This window comes from Pteropus vampyrus, unplaced genomic scaffold (genome assembly GCF_000151845.1).
Source record: "Pteropus vampyrus isolate Shadow unplaced genomic scaffold, Pvam_2.0 Scaffold231, whole genome shotgun sequence".
NCBI lineage: Eukaryota > Metazoa > Chordata > Mammalia > Chiroptera > Pteropodidae > Pteropus > Pteropus vampyrus.
Window position 1 is genome coordinate 448042 of NW_011889012.1, and position 16124 is coordinate 464165.

At 58.2% G+C, this 16124-nt stretch overlaps 1 protein-coding gene across 1 annotated transcript in view; it reads left to right on the plus strand.

Moving 5' to 3' along the window:
* RGS12 (regulator of G protein signaling 12) overlaps window positions 1–16124 on the plus strand; it is a 77516-nt gene that overhangs the window by 43598 nt on the left and 17794 nt on the right. Inside the window, exons 4-8 of the mRNA XM_023519671.1 lie at window positions 11952–12121; window positions 12582–12674; window positions 13165–13308; window positions 14099–14278; window positions 14577–15074. Of these exons, the coding sequence (XP_023375439.1) occupies window positions 11952–12121; window positions 12582–12674; window positions 13165–13308; window positions 14099–14278; window positions 14577–15074 (1085 nt within the window). The remainder of the gene's footprint in view (window positions 1–11951; window positions 12122–12581; window positions 12675–13164; window positions 13309–14098; window positions 14279–14576; window positions 15075–16124) is intronic.

The window sequence follows — 16124 nt, forward strand, 5'->3', positions numbered from 1 at the left end:
GGTGGGGAGAAATGGCTAATGGGCCGGGAACGAGCATTGTGCTTGGACCTGAGGCTTTCGAGATGCTTATTCACTTTCTAAGTGGAGATGTTGTGTAAACAGTTGGATAAATGAGTATAGGATGCAGAAACGTGGTCGTGCCTGGAAACATAAATTTAGGAGTTATCAATCTATCGATTCAATGTCTCGGTAAGCTTGAATCAGAGATCATGCAGCAAAGGTGAGTCTCAAACCTATGCGGTAAGTGGGAAACCGGACGATGGCTGGAGGTAGAGATTCGAGAGGCAGTAGAACATGCGATAAGTGAGGGCATGGACTCTCAGGCCAGGCTGCCGAGGTTTAAATTCTAACTCTGCTACTAGCTGTGCCTCAGTTCTTCCATCTGCAAAATGGGGTACCGGGGTCCGTCGTACAGAGCTGTTGTGAGAATTCCACGCGTGAGTACAGGCGAAGCCCTCGGAGCAGTGCCCGGCACATAACGAAGAGCCGTGCAGACAGCAGCCACCCTCAGCAGTATGGCCGTTGTTTGTCTTGCTTCCCATATAACTGACACTGGAAGCGGGTAGACTGGCCTGGAGGGACGAGGCAGAGAAAGCGCCTGGCACACGCTCGAAGGTGCTCTCAGCATCGGAGAAGGGAGGAGCGTCACGGGAGACAGGCCCTCGTTTAGACCGTCAGAAATTCATTTAGAAACAAAACAACACAGGAAGATTCAAAATAGTTAAATGAAGCAAGGTGCAATAGGCAGATACTAAGAGAAAAGGAAACTGGTACGATGACACTAACATCAGACAGAACAACTCAGAGGGGAAAACGTGACAAGAGCGAGGGGGGAGCGCGCACCAAAAACAGCGTCACCGACAGCGAAGTTCGACGGGACCGCGGCAGCAGCGCACGAGCGCGGCTTCCTCAGACACGCGACGTCGAGCCGATGAGAGCCAGTGAGGTCACAGAGTGCTCGAACGATAAAACGGAGAAATTAAGCCCAACAGATACACAGATAGCACTTCACACCCAGTAGAGAATATGCTTCTTTCCCAAAGGCACATCAGATAGTTACCAAAATTGACAGTATCCCATGTCGGAAATACAGAAGCTACAAATTTAAAAAAATGTTTATAGCATACAGATCACAGCCACTGACAGCAATATGAGTAAATTAATCAACTACAAAAAGACCAAAAAAATAACTCATACGTTTAAAAGTTTAAAACTGTACTTCTAAACAATCCATGGGTCAAGGAGAAAATTAAAATGGAAATCAGAATACAGTTTGGAACTGCTCAGTAATTGCAGTGCTACAGGATAACGCCAGTGGGATGTAAGTGGAGTGTTTTCAGAGAAAGATCCGTGGCGTAAATATATGTATATATTATAAAAAAGAAAAGCTGGAAAATATAGGAAATAAGCTTTCAACGCAAAGAGATAGGGGGGGAAAAACAGAACAAAATAAATGCAAATTAAGGAGATAATAAGGATAACAAAGTAGAAAACAAAACAAATGATATATAGGTGATTAATAAAAGCAAAAGACACGTCTTTGGTAAGTATGGTCAGGAAAGAGGGGAGGGGACGCAGAGGATGCGGGTCATGAAAAAGGCCCTCACTGCAGGTGGAGAGCAGGTGGCCCGTGAGAGACCCCTGTGGGTAACTGTGCGAGTGCGTTTGACCGTCACCCGGACGGCTTTTAGGAAAGTGTAAATGGTCAGAGTTGGCCTAAGAAGAAAGGAACTTTGGTGAGCTAAATCGACACAGGCACAAGTGCCTGGGAAGTCAAAGATTTACCCGCCGGAAAGGCACCACGCCCAAACGAGTTTATAGGCGAGTATGTCAGTCAGCTTGGGTTAAGTCATGTTGCAGTAACAAATAACTCCCAAATCCGAGTGGCTTTAGAAGAGCAAAAATGTCTTTCTGACTCACATTCTATGCCCACCGCAGTTTGGCTTTGATTGTTTCGTAAGTGTTTTCACTCCGGGGGCCCGGCTGTCGGAGCAGTTCCTTATGGGGCACTGTGGGTCTTGTGGCAGAACCAGGCAGTGGCTCCCGCCGAAGTGGCACATGTCAGGCTCTCTGACATTCGTGGCCGAGCCTGACATCGATGCCGAGGGCATGGATAACCCCACGAGGAGGGGCAACAAACAAACAAACATTTCGAACTTAACGTGGTCCCCCAGGCAAGGTACGGAGGATGGACGGCTGCTCAAGTCATTGCAAGGCTAGCGAACCTTGCTACCCAAACTGGACAAGGATGGCACAAAATTAAATTACTGACCAGTTTCACTTATGAACAAACATGAAACTTCTTCAAGTATTAGTAAATGGAATCCAGCAGTTTTTTTGTTTGTTTGTTTGTTTGTTTTTAAGATGCATTTTTATGCAGTGAAGCTTACTGGAGGAATTCGAGGATAGTTCACCATTAGGGCATTTTTTATTCAAGTCACCATTCATTCATTCGACAATTCTTTTTTGAGCCCCTACTTCTAAAAACCGTTCCGGGCACTGGGGATTCGTCGGCGAACAAAACAAAGCGACTTCATCGGGCTTACGTTCCGGCAGTAGAATATCACAGGCACGTAAACAGACTGAGTTGTGTCACTAGGTTAAAGGAATAAAACCATATGATTTTCGCAACAGAGGCTGACGGAGCGTCTGGTAAAGTGAAGTGCCCTGTCTCTAAAGCTGTGCTTAATAGTTGAGCATCGGAAGCATCCCCGTGAGAGCCGGGAGTCAGAGCAGGCGCTCCCCGTCTCAGCCACTGTTGAACACTGCGCCGGAGATCCCGGCCAGTGCAGAAGGCAGGCGAGAAGGAACGCATTTAAAAGCCTGTGAAGGAAGAGACCAAACAGCCATTATTCTCGAATGAAACCATCTGCCTAGAGAACCCAAAGCAGATCAGTCACATGGCCAGTCCTTTTAGAACTAATGCAATTCAGAAAGATAAAAATTAGTAGCTTTCTTAAACAATACACGTCGTTTCTATGGGAATGCATCTATGTTAATAAAAGCATGAAAAATTTTTGAAAGAATCAACATGAAACAAATAAGGTGGGTTTTCTCTGGGGAAGGGAGATTAGACCTGAATTTTAGGTAATGACCAATAAGAGTTTGAGATTTAAAAGAGAAAATATTCATGAATTGTGCATTAAAACTGCAAGATCTATATAATTTGGAGGTGTGTGCCTTTCGGCCTGAACCATCTCATTAGGTCGTATTGGGATGCGATCCGCTCACTCAGTCAGTGCTATTGACTGCCTGCTGTGCACTTGGTGCCATTTCTGTCACAGGATTCCTGTGACGCCAGTGCGCACTTCCTACCGCACCTTGTGGAGAAGCGAGGTGACACGCAAGCTCCTCGGCGTGGAGCAGGGCTGTCGCAGTGTCCCTGTGGCATCGCGTGGTTCCTACGCCGCGTTACAGACGCGTGGGGACCTTGCCCGGCTAGGAGAGCGGGGGCTCTGACCCAACTAGTGCGACTCTGGAGCCCACGCCCGTGCCCTTCAACACATATCTGTTGGAAAGTGACGAGGAAGGGGTGGCGCATTTACCTCTTGCTCATCTTAAATGTCCCCATCCAGTTTTAGGAAGAAAACGTAGAGAAAGGTTGGCTTCTCCTATGTAGTGGAGCCCCGATCGTCTGCCTCTTCCATAGCAGAGTGAGGCTGGACGGCTCCCCAAGGCAGGCAGGAGGGAGGGGGCAGGCCTGTGGGGTGGGCACCCCAGCCTTTAGCTCCCCATGCTGGAGACAGAGCTGTGTAACGGGCCCTGCCCGCTGGAGAGTACAGGCCAGCGGTGGCGTGGGTGTCTGGGAGCCTTGCCCACCAGAAGCTAGCTCCCGCTGGGGGAGGAGCGGGTGAGCTGCCCGCCTTCCCCGTGCCACGGGGCCAAGGGCCGCAGGGGACAGGGACCAGCATGCTGACCAGGTTTATGGAACCTAGTTTTGAACAAATGACATTTTAAATTTGTTTTATTTGGAAGTCAGATAAAAGGTACAAATGTTACTTTGTGTTTACTTTTCCTTTAAACATATTCTCACTGAGTCGTAACTGTCGTAGGAAACGCAGGCTTATGGTCATCACCGCGAACATATTACGTCAAGGAGTGGTTTTCCTTTGTCGGTACCACTTCTTTCGGCCTCGGGGGGGCCCTCGGGCCATCCTGGTGGGGGGCTCCCCCCGCCTCCCTCCTTCGCTGCCCTGCGGGGGTGGTGCCCACTGCCTCCTCGCTGCCCCCTCGCTGCCCCGTCGCTGCCCTGCAGCCTCGGGCAGGCCCAGGGCCGGCAGCTGGGCCTTTCGTCCGTGTGTGGGTGGCGCCCCTTGGCTGTGGGAGGCTCTAGCACCGTTCTGAGTGTCCTCGTGGGGCCCGCACTTGGGGCCCTGGGCTTCTGCGTGGCAGTGTCCTGTAGGCAGGGACTGGCGACAGCTGAGGGTCTGCACTTCCTGTGTGGCCCTTGGCACAAGATTAGAAGAATGTCTTCATAAAGCATATGTATTGTATTTGTTAAGACATGTTAATTCCACGAAGAAATGACTTAGTAGGTGAATAGTGTAACTTCTTGTTGACGTCTGCGTCATGAGTGAATCTGTCAGCGCTAATCTCTGAGAAATGCCCAGTGCCCCTTTCTGATGAGCTCCCTGCGGTCAGATGCCACTTTTAGTCCACCAGCCACTGTGGTCAGCGTCGATGGCTCTGAGCCGAGAATTCTGAAAATTCAGTGTGACAAGTGACAAAATTCACACGTCTGCACTCCGCTCCACACTTCCCACACTGACCCTTTTCGGTTACTGCTCTGCCCACGCGTGTGGCCCCGTGGGCCTCTCGGCGCTCAGCCCCATCTGCTAGGCGTCCCCGCGCCAGAGCACTGTCCTCTCCGGCGGGGTGCGTGTGGCTCTGCTCCGCCAGAAGAGGCAGAAGGCAGGCTCCAAGACGGACTGGGGTTCGGCCTCCGCCGTCTGGGCCCCATTTCCTCGGGCCCTCGGAGGTCTAGGAAGGACCCTGAGCTTTGCGGTTTCGGGGTGGGGGAGGCATGAGACACTTTGCCGCCCCTCCAGGGCCAGGGAACCTGGCCGTGGGGCCCGGCTAGCGGAGAGCCGTGACACTGGGAGCCTCCTCACCGTGGCGCGAGGAGGCCTCAGGCAGGTCACAGGCACTCTCGGGCCTCGGCCCCTCATTTGTAGGACGGGCTGATCGATTTAGATCAGCAGTTTCCTGACTCCATTGTGGGAGGTGCTGTCGGGCTCCGTTATCAGCAGGGCTCCGTCCTTTGTCGCCGAGGAGAGGGGCTGGGCCGGCCCTGCGCTCAGCGAGGCAGAACGGGGCCCGAGGTCCGTCCCATCTGCCCTTGTCTGAGATCAGGTGGACACTCAGGCCCCGGGACGGTCTTTCTGGCTCAGGCGGCGTGACGTGCTAGATGGCATGGGCTTGGTTACCCCTGGGCCTTGGTTTTCTCACTAGGGGACAGAGTGACATTTGTGGGGCTTTGGGAGGAGACAAAAGGGAGACTGGGCTCTTTTGAGGAGACATAACAAAGTGATCTAGAATTGGGTCCTGGACTTAGGAGAAGTAGCTACAAAGGACGTTATTGATGAAATTGAACCGTGGACTGTACCACTTTGCCGGATTTCGATAGCCAGGCTGTGGTTACGAAGGAGAATGTCCTGTTCTTAGGACATACATAACACACTGAAGTACTTAGGGGTGAAGAGGCATGCTTTCTCCAGCTGACTCTCAAGACAGTTTGGAGAAAGTTACGTGAGAGACAGACAGACAGACAGCCAGGGGGATGGGAGGGAGGGACAGAGACTGACACAGCAAAGGGACTGAAATGGCGAGCCTGGGGACAGGGTTTGGGAGTTCCTTTTACTCTTCTTATAAACTTTCTGCAAATTTGAAATGATTCCAAAATAAAAAGCTGCCCCCACACAGATGGCACGTGGGAAAGGCACAGTTTTAATGCGGGGGGGAGGGGCGGTTTCCATGGCGTCCTCTGTCCCCAGTTTGCTCAGCTGTATGAATCGCTCTGCCTTTCTGAGGACTGGCCTTGCCAGGTACGGTCCCTGTGATGTCTGCGGCTGCACCGTGCCCTCCCCACGACACGCCTCGGAGCCCTCGTCCAGACAAGAGGGCAGAGGCACAGAGGGACTGGGCTGCAGTGGGGCAGAGCCTGACTCCCCGGCCGTGCTGGAGAGCGGCCATGGGGGTCGCCCTGTGCTGCAGAAACTTGAGGTCAGCAAGGACAGTGACAGGAAGGCAGGGCCCACGGGGGCCGAGCAGCATCTCAGACCCTTTTCCGGAAGTGCCTTCTTGGGAAATGTCGAGATGGAAGCAACACCTTCTCATAGAGCTGCCCCAGGTGGTAGCCGTTCGGGTAGCAGTGTCCACTGGAGAGTCCTCAGCAGGGACGCACCCACGCCCCGCGGGGCAGCCCCGCGCGCAGTACTCGGACTCGGCAGCGCTCCTGGCAGTCTGAACGTGGTTCCCTTTGCTGTAGCTGCTTATCACGCGACACTTATCCCTGAGGCCGTGCGTCGCTGTCTCCTTGAAAACACAAGTCTTATGTTTACAGGATGAAAAATCTGTTTAGATTTAAGATACATAGGGATATAAGAGTCTAAAAACCTCATGATCATTGTAAAAAGCTACATGCATTTAATTTTTTCCCTTAACGCTGCTAGTTGAGCAAAACGTGGATCACCGAGCGAGCAGCACGCTGCAGGCCCGCCCTGCGTGTCGTCTGCAGCGTCTGTGGCTGTGCTCTGCCGGCCTAAATAATTCAAGTCCCGTTAGCAACGGCCGGCGAAAGGTCTCGCTGTAAATTATGGATGCGTGCTCTGCGGTGCTTTGTGTTAAGTGCACTATTGGCTTCCTCCTCGTGAGCAGGTAGGCAGAGCCGCCTTTGTCAGCCTGGGCGACTGCCACTGCTGGAGAAGGTGCCCTAATTGGCCTCCTCGGGGAGTGAGCTAAGGAACAATGTCTCTGTGTGTGGCCCGAGCCGGTGCCCGGGGCCCCGGGGGCTGAGCCGGCTGACCCTGGTATGGATTCGGAGGGGTGGTTTGCGGTGAATGGTTGGAAGTATTTGGTTAAGTGGCATCACAGTGGCTCTTATCAGCTCTACCCAGGTAAAGTCCCTTGTGGTCTGCGCGCCTTGTCGTGGTTGGCGGGGGCAGGCTGGCTCGCGCCGTCTGCAGGTACGTGTGCCGTGCGGGCTGGGTCGGCCCGGGAGGCCCGCGTGCGGCCCTGAGCCCGGCAGCCCGCCCTGGAGCTGTGGCTGGTTCTTCACGTGCTTGAGGCTGTGGTTCAGATGAGAAGTTCTGGGGAGATGATGGTGGGCTAAAGCCTCGGGTACAGAATTATCGATAAAAATTTAGTACTAAGGCGTTATTGCGTACCACGTGCAACCTACGTGTTTGTCCAACCCTTATGAAGGTGGCGGCTTTTCCAGTTTTCAGCAGATCGGAAACAGATTTTAAAAACTTTCACCAGGAAAGCATTTCTTTGACTCAAACTGGTCATTTGAAAGGAAAAAAATCAGTGACAGCAGAAACGGAGCGGAGATCCGCAGAGTAGCTGGGCGGGTGGGCGTCCTCCGTGGATGTTTTGTTTGGTTGGATGGGCACATGCCGTCCCCACGCACCTGCCACCCAGCGGAGGGTGAGGCAGCGAGTCGTCTCCCGGCCTTGGAGCTGGGTGGGAATCCTGGTCGCTGATGGAATTTCACCTCCGCGTTCAAGGTCAGGCCTTCATGAATGTGCACCGTTCCCCACGGAGTGTCTAGAACGGTTCCCGAGTGAGCTCAGAGGGGGTGCGAACTGGGAGGTTCAGAATTTGAAAATGGGGATCCAAGACGAGGGACTTGCTCGTATCAAGGACACGGGGATTTTGTGACCCACGTGAACAGCTCTCACCTTGATCTCCCTACAAGGGGGCTCACAGCCCCCCGTGACCCTCCACACTCTGCAAGAATGTGCCCTCAAGAGGTCACGAGGGGTCTGATGACGAGAACTGTCCTGACGTGCTGTGTGCAGCCAGCTGCCGTCTCACCGTCCCATCCGAAGCCTGTCTGTGGTCTAGAGACCGGGCCATGGGTGGCGTGTGGCCTGGCGCCTGCCCTCGCTGTGTCTGCTGTTCCCCGTCTGAGCCCCCCAGGGAGCCGGCCTCCGGGTTGCTTCAGTCAGACGCGAGAAGAGTGGGCGGGAGCGTCTCTGGAAGGAAGGAAAGGGTGACCGTGGGAAGGGAGGAGGAGGGCGACACGCCCTCCGACCCCGGGCGTCAGGGCCCGCGTCCCTCAGTGGGAGAGGGCTTTGCGGCCAAAAACCAGCCTCCCCTGAGCCCGTGCCCGCCCCCTCGCCCCCTCGCCCCCTCGAGCTGGGCCTTCTCAGGCCCCGTGCACCTCTCCGAGCCCCATGTCAGTGCCCCCGGGATTCCAAGGTGGAACCCGACACGCACCGGGCCCTGCGGGGGCCAAAACCGGACGCGCATCAGGGTCAGTGGGGGCAGACCTTGGCCCCGGCCCAGCCGACACATGGGCGCAACACCCCGGCGGCAACAGCCTTCTGTTTTATACTTTCAAAGTCTGTTTCTCAATTAGACTTTTAAAGTACCAATTGTTGATTTGTGAGTCTTAAAAATGATTAATACTTGCCAAGCGTTATAAAAATGGGTTGAGTTACTGTATGGGTCTTTCATTTAAATGTACATTTAGTCAGCGTGCCCACAGATACGCAGCACCTCCTCCAGCCCCCCGCCGGGCGCGCAAGCCCTCACCCGCACCCGCACCCGCATCGGGCACCCAGGAGTGGCGGGGGGAGGGCGGGCAGTGTCCCCGCCGTGTGCTCCCGCGTGCACCGCGGGCAAGGCTCAGAGGCCCCGAGTCACTCTGCCGCGGCGTCATTGGAGTCCACACGTCTTTCGCCTGAGAAATGAACGCTCCGGCGCCGGTGCGGGCTCCGCAGCCCCGTCCAGGCTAAGTGCGGGCGCCGTGCCGCGCGTCACCCCGGCGGCCCCCGTGCGCCATAACTGGAAGCCCGTGCCTTCTGACCCCCTCACCCGTCCGCCCACCCACCTCTGGCGACCACCAATCGGAGACTTTTGGTCCGTATTTTCTGTCGCGATTTTACGGCCCCGGGCTCGTGTCCTCTGGCTCGCCGCACTCCGAGATGTCGACACCGTCCCGTGCTCTCTTCCAGTCCTCCGGTTGCACTTGTGCACTTAGGCCGTCGGCCCCTGTGGGGTCTGTCTCCGCGTGTGTTGGAAGGGCTCTGACTTGCTCATTTCTCAGAACGTCACGCAGCCGCGCCTGTACTGCTGAGCGACCCATCTCTGTTCTGTCCGGTGACACGTCTGTTTCTGCGCTGGCACCGTCATGCGCCTGCCGAGGACGAGGGTCGTGACGCGTCTCACCTTAGGTGGAGCCGCCCCCGCCTCCCTCCCCCGTCGCGCTGTTTTGCCAGCATTTCCGGTCGAGGCTTCCCCCGGAACTGACACTCAGCTTGTCCAGTTCTCATAAAACAGCTACTGGGCAGCATGTTGGGCTTCCGTGTGAATTAGGGAGCATTCATGTCCGTAGTCTTTAGCCCCTCGGTTTTCCGCTTCCTGGACACGAGCCAGACTTAAAGCTGGGCCTCTTCCGGAGCCCAAGCCCCAGAGAGGGAAAACGTGTGCGTGTGTGTGTGTGTGCACGCAGAAGCGTGTTTCCTGCATCCTGTTGACATAAGGATCGTCCCAACTTGTAGAGAATTCTTATAAGAGTTTGAGCCAAACTGAGGACATGTGCCAGGGACCGAGCTCTCAGATGCTCTGGAGAATAGCAGTTTGCAGCTTCTCTCATGCATTTGGAATTAAGGAGGGAACGTAAGGAAGACGGCACGGAGGAGGGGGAGAGCCGGGCAGGGACTGGGTTACGGGCTGGTTACCGAGATCACGTGCCCTCCGGAGGGTGGTGACGTCTCTGCAGGAGGAGTCTGAAAAGAGACACATCAAAGCGTGTTGACCTAGATGCACAGACACAGCGGGCAGGGCTGCTCAAGGCAAAGGTCAGCCTTTTCCTAAGGAAGTCGTAGGCCCGGGGTGACCGCCCACCAGGACCTGCCCAGCTGGGGATTCGTGACCAGAGCCCCCGTGAGGTCACCTTCCGCAGAGCCCCATTCCCATCCACAGTCCTGAATGAGACGTGGAGCGCGTTCCACCTGGGCCAGTTCTGAAGGTCGGGATTCTTCAGGCCAGGCATTTCCAGGTGACGCCGTCCACGTGACGGCAGAGCGGCCGGGCCCCCCGAAGGCCTTGCACGGACTGGACCCCGTCCTTCCGCGCAGTGACTGGCCCTGTGAATGGATATCGCGGGACGAGCCACGCAGCCTGCCCCCCGGTCCCCGCTGAGTGCTGCTGGCAGCCTCCTGGGTTCTCACGAGCCTCAAGGAAACGTTAGAATTGCCCTCCGCGCCACATAACTCCTTCTGAATCTTATTCGAACTTTTTCTGTAGCGGTCGAAGTTGCTTGATCACTCTCTAACCTTCCATTCTTTTTCCTTTCTAACCTAAACGCTTTTTGAGCTTTGAACGACTCCTGCCCAGAGTGGCGTCTGGGCACCACAGTGGTCGGACTCCATGCAACTCCTGGTTTTGGTTTCTTGGCCCCGCGAGGCCACCTCGCCTCGCCTCACGGGGCCTGGGTCGCGGGCCCCTTTGCAGCCCTCCGGGCTCTGGGTCGCCCTTGCCTTGGTTGTGGGCATGGCGGCCGCAGGCCAGGCCTCTGGACACCACTGTCAGCACGTCCGTGGCGAGGGTTTAATCTCAAGGTCAGCATCACCTCTGCCCCATCGGGGACTTACGAGGCTTCACCCACTCCCCACCTTTGCCGGTCCGCCCCTCCTCTGGTCCTTTGTCACTAATGAGATGCCTTTTAAACCGTCGGCCTGGAGCTGGAGCCAGTTAACTAGTCCCTGTGACTCCTCACCACGAGCGGACGGCTCACCGCACACAAGCGACGGGGCACAGCGGGCTGCAGTCGGCTGAAAGGGCGGCGCGGGGACACAGGGACGGCAACGTTCCACGGCCGGCTGCGCTCCGCCGAGCTGTGCCGCGCGCCCACGCAGGTCTGGGGACGCTCGGTCCTGGCCCGCTGTCTCAGGGCCGGGGCGGGCGTGCCGTGCCGCTCACGCAGAGCCTGCCGCTCTTCCCGCTGGGCCGGTCTCCGTCCCCCCCTGAGGTTTCGCTGGCCGGGCCCGCCCACGCGGGGACATCCAGGCTGCTGAGACGAGGCGGGGGGGACGTGGATTTCCCAGCGCATCCCGTTCTCGTCACGAAGGGAGCGGTCACCGAGCGGTCACTCAGAGATGACGTGGACCAAGGCTGTTCCGGGCCGTTCTGAGATGGTTCAGGAGCGAACCTCCTGGGCACGGGCGGCGTTGGCCAAGTCGGGGTGGCCTCTAACCGAGCCGTCATGCCGACAAGTGTGCTGAAACTCTCTCGTTTGGACAGTACACGCAAACACGTCACCCCCCGACTAGCCTAGTGAGAGCGTGCAGCTGGCGGGCGATGCCCCCTGGGGACGGGGGGCGGCGTCCCCAGGAAGCGCCCTTCACTCTGTGCCCCCGCGGTGACCCGCCCCGGCTTCCTGCGCTGCCGGGCCTCACAGCGGCCCTGGCGGACGCTCCCTGCTGCGTCCCCGCCTTCACTCAGCGTGGGCTTGTGACGCGCGGCCTCGCCGTGTGGGTCACAGTCACCGTTCTTCCCGCGGCGTGTGCGTGCAGCCGCCTGAGGCTGGGGTTAGTCCTGTCACGTGCCCTGTCCCCGTACCTGGGATGACACGGGGCACGCCGCAGGCGCCCGGCGCGTGTGGTCGCCTGAATGCGTGTTCTAGCACAGACTCGGGGAGCGCCCCGCTGCCGCCCGCAAGTCCGGGCGGAGCAGCAGGGTGGCGGACACGCGTGCAGGTGACGTCTGCGCTGTCCCCACAGAGCTGAATGGCACCGACCTGAAGGACTGCGTGAGCAGCCACAGCCTGAGCAGCAACGCCAGCCTCCCCAGCGTGCAGAGCGGCCGGCGCCTGCGCGAGCGGAGGGCCGCCAGCTGGGCCGTGTCCTTCGAGCGTCTTCTGCAGGACCCTCTGGGGGTTCAGTACTTCTCTGTGAGTAGGGTCGGGCTGGGCCATCTGTGGTTGCTTCTGGGCTCCTCGGGCGGGACCCTTGCCCAGGCCTCGGCACGTGGGCTTCGACCGCAGGACAGTGGTGGCGGGGTCACCGTGCGATCCCCGAGTGCCACGGCAGGTGTCTCTCCTCGCCCTTGGGCCATGGGGGACGGCTGTCGGGCAGAGAGCCCCAGAGGCCAGTCGCACGTCGGCGCGTCCCCCTTAGGCAGCCGCTCGGCTCCATGGAAGTGGCCGGGACCGCCAGCGCCGTCCCGGAGGGCGGCAGCTTTAGGTGAGCCCCCCTCGGGTACTCCGTGAGGGGTGCTCATGCCCCCGGCTCCCGGGAAAGGTGAAAACGAGGAAGAGCGGCAGTGCGGACGCAGCCAGGTCCCCGAAACCGCCAGCCGCGCTGCCTTTCCCTGGCGGCCGTGTGGCAGCTGACCGGCAGCGTCTCCCCCAGGACTTCCTGAGGAAGGAGTTCAGCGAAGAGAACATTTTGTTCTGGCAGGCCTGCGAGTGCTTCAACCATGTGCCCGCACACGACAAGAAGGAGGTGCGTCTGCTCGCGGAGGGCGGGCGCCCCGTCCCTGCAAAGCGTTTGCACGGGGTTCGGAGCACACTGTGTTTTCAGAATGAGTTTCCTAATACATGCGATATTTAGTTTTGCCTGAACACAGTTTGCTTAAAGGCCTCGGCCATAAAACTCATCAGCAGATGTGCTGCCCCTCGGCGTGTGGGCAGGGAGGGGACGGAAAGGAACTCCTGGCAGAGGAGCACGGCCCCCGCTCGTGCGCACGCACGGGGGGCACACACGCCTGGCGCCCCCCGCGTGGTGCCTGTGGCGACAGCCCCTGGAAAGAGTTAGAGGCTGAGCAGTGAGAAGTTCATGCTGCCTCGTACTTCTACTCATTTACCCGAGCGAGACACATGTACCGGCCCCAAGAAAAGGCATCTCCAGTGACCGGAGCGTGTCAGGCACAGCGAGGCGGCAGTGGCGTGCTGTGGAGGGCGCCTGTGTCCCACGCACGCACGTGTCCTGTCAGCTTTCCCACAGGGCCCGCGAGATCTTCAGCAAGTTCCTGTGCAGCAAAGCCACCACCCCGGTCAACATCGACAGCCAGGCTCAGCTGGCAGACGACATTCTCAGCGCCCCTCACCCCGACATGTTCAAGGAGCAGCAGCTGCAGGTGACTTTGCACCTCGCCTTCCCACAGGGACTCCTGGCCGGGGCGGGGTGGAGGGCTCGGTGGGACGGCCAGCTCCCCAGCGCCACCAGGTTTGGAGAGAGGCAACTGTGGTGGGAGACGCCGTCTCGCCCACTGGGCCTCGGTCTCGGGGCCTGGCAGACGGGCGGAGGGTCCAGTGGGGCCGTGAGACGTGTCTCGACCGCTGCATGGCCACCCGCAGATGGCCCGTCTGGTCACGTGTGCATACGCGTTTGCGGGGACTCACAGGCTCGCAGTGGGGACGCAGGTGTATTTGGAATTTTTTCGACTTTCGGACATTGCCGTGACGAAAAGCGCCCCTCAGACCTAGCGTTATCTAGAGCACATGTCCCAGTGGCCTTGCCAGAGACTGTGTTTGTTCTGAGTCATGTGAATAATGTGGGGGAGCAGCAGAGGACAGCATGTCGAACACAGCGCTCCCTTCCTTTAGATTTCCAGCTGGTTTGGGGTCACTCTTGCCCGGTGAAGTAGTGTCCCCCAGGATGGCACGCTGGCCATCGGGGTCTCCTGGTGGCCTGGCTCTGTGGGGGTTGTTGGGTTTGCTGGTCTTAAGCGTGATGAATGAAAGGCCAGTGTGGTCAGATGTGAGGGGCTCTGGGGGGTGACCCTGGGCGGGCGGCTGGGGGCAGTGGGGACTGCATCCTTTCAGAAGGGGGCCAGCGGTGTCTGCAGGTCGCCCGCCACCTCCAGCCTTCAGGGCTGAGTATTCCGGTTCCTTCGGTGGCTAAACCATGTTGCGTTTACCCTGCAGATCTTCAATCTCATGAAGTTTGACAGCTACACGCGCTTCCTGAAGTCTCCGCTGTACCAGGAGTGCATCCTGGCGGAGGTGGAGGGCCGCTCCCTGCCCGACGCTCAGCGGGTGCCCAGCAGCCCGGCCTCCAAGCACAGCGTCGGCTCGGACCACTCCAACGTGTCGACGCCGAAGAAGGTGCCCGCGCCCCGCCCCACTCTCCTAGACGGCAGCTGCCCCGTGGACCTGGGGTGTCCCACCGGCCACCGCGTCGGGGCCTGGCTTCCCTCGCGAGCAGACCGTCCTGGCCGTGCCGTCTCTGGGGCTGCGGTCCAGCTGCTGCTCTGGACACGCGCTGGGGCGACACCTTGGCCTTGCCGGGTTGTCTCGTGCGAGGAGCACTTACTTCACAGCCCATCCTCAGCTTCCTTTCGCAGTCCATGTCACTTTAAAGTGACTTCCCATGGTTTTAACAACGTTTTCCATTTGATGGCAGCTGAGTGGAAAATCGAAGTCGGGAAGATCCCTGAATGAAGAACTGGGGGACGAGGACAGCGAGAGGAAGCGAAAAGGAGCCTTTTTCTCCTGGTCCCGGACGCGGAGCACCGGGCGGTCCCAGAAGAAGAGGGACCACGGCGACCACGCGAACGGTTTGTGGCGGCTTGTGGCACGCAGGTCTGGCCGCCTGCGGGGGGCGCGGGCGGGCACGTGGGGACAGATAGCGCTGTGCCGTTCGCCGTGTGGCCTTCGGGACGCAGGGTGGTGGGGGGCCTTCGGGTCTCCTGAAGAAGGGGAGGCCGCGCTCCCCGACCCCGCCCTCCACGCTGCCCTCTCCTGCTGTCCTGCGGGAGCGGCCATTGGTGCTTTGGGAGGAAATGTGGAAAATACAACAAGTATAAAAGAAAACACAGATGCCTGCCCTCTGTGCGCCCGCAGCCTCTGCGGCTCTGCCTCGCCTCGTTCTAGGAGCGTGCGGGGTACGCCAGCCTTTACGGTTTTTTAAAAATGTGATACCATAGACTGGCTGTCAAGCGTTTTCAAAATTGTCATTTTTTGTTATTGTAAATCTTAAAGATCACTGTTCTAGACACTGTCCCCTGAGTAACTGAGAACCCACTATGGGGGAGATAGCCTGTCGCCTCAGGGCGCTTTGCCAGCTGCTGACACCAGCTCAGCAGGGTGCTGGTGGGTCAGCGAAGGTGCGGAAGGGTGGAGCCGCTGTCACGCCAGGGAAGGCCTTTCTTCTCTAGAGCCCTTAAGAAAGGGATTCCCTTCCAGGAAGTAGCCTGAGAGCTCCAGGCCTTGGGCCCCCAGTGTAAATGGCACTTACAGAGGGAGCACAGGCAGGGAGGCCCGAGGGGGAGCCGGCAGCAGCCCCGTCGCGGCCGAGTGTGCCATAGGAGCCTGTGGTGCGCGATCATCTGCTCAGAGCAGCCGGCAGCGCAGGCTTCTCCTGCCCTTTCCACAGCAGGTGCTGAGGGCTGCGGGCCTGAGGTCACCCCCTCGGCCCCGGGCCACACTGCAGGCGATGGGTGCAGGCGTCCATTCACGGGACAGGCAGGCAGAGCTGTAGGATTCTGTCACTAAGAGACCACCTGGGGATGGATGCCGTGCAGCCCAGGAGACGAGTGACGACCGCCCCGGACAGCCTGTCCACCTGAGCAGGGCAGGGCCCTGGGCACTGGGGTCCCCAGGCACTGCCCAGGAGCTCAGACTTGGTTGCATGGGAATCTGTGGCTTTCAGAGGGTGGGCCCGTGGTTCGTTAGGAAGCTCAGTGAGACCCCGGAGTCCCTGTGCTGGCACGCCCGCCACGGCCCGAGCCCCGAGCCCCGAGCCCCAAGCTCCGCGCTCCGCCTCCGCAGCTTGGCTGCAAACGGAGCCTAGGTTTCCAGATCACAGTCCTCGTGATTTTCAGGTTAGCCTGAGATCACACACAGTTCAGTTAGTGACGACGGAGGGTGTGATGGTTGGCTCACGTTAGGACTTTACAGGAAAACGTGACCTGAGCCATTGGTAAAGGCGCGGTGACCGGCTGGCTGGGTG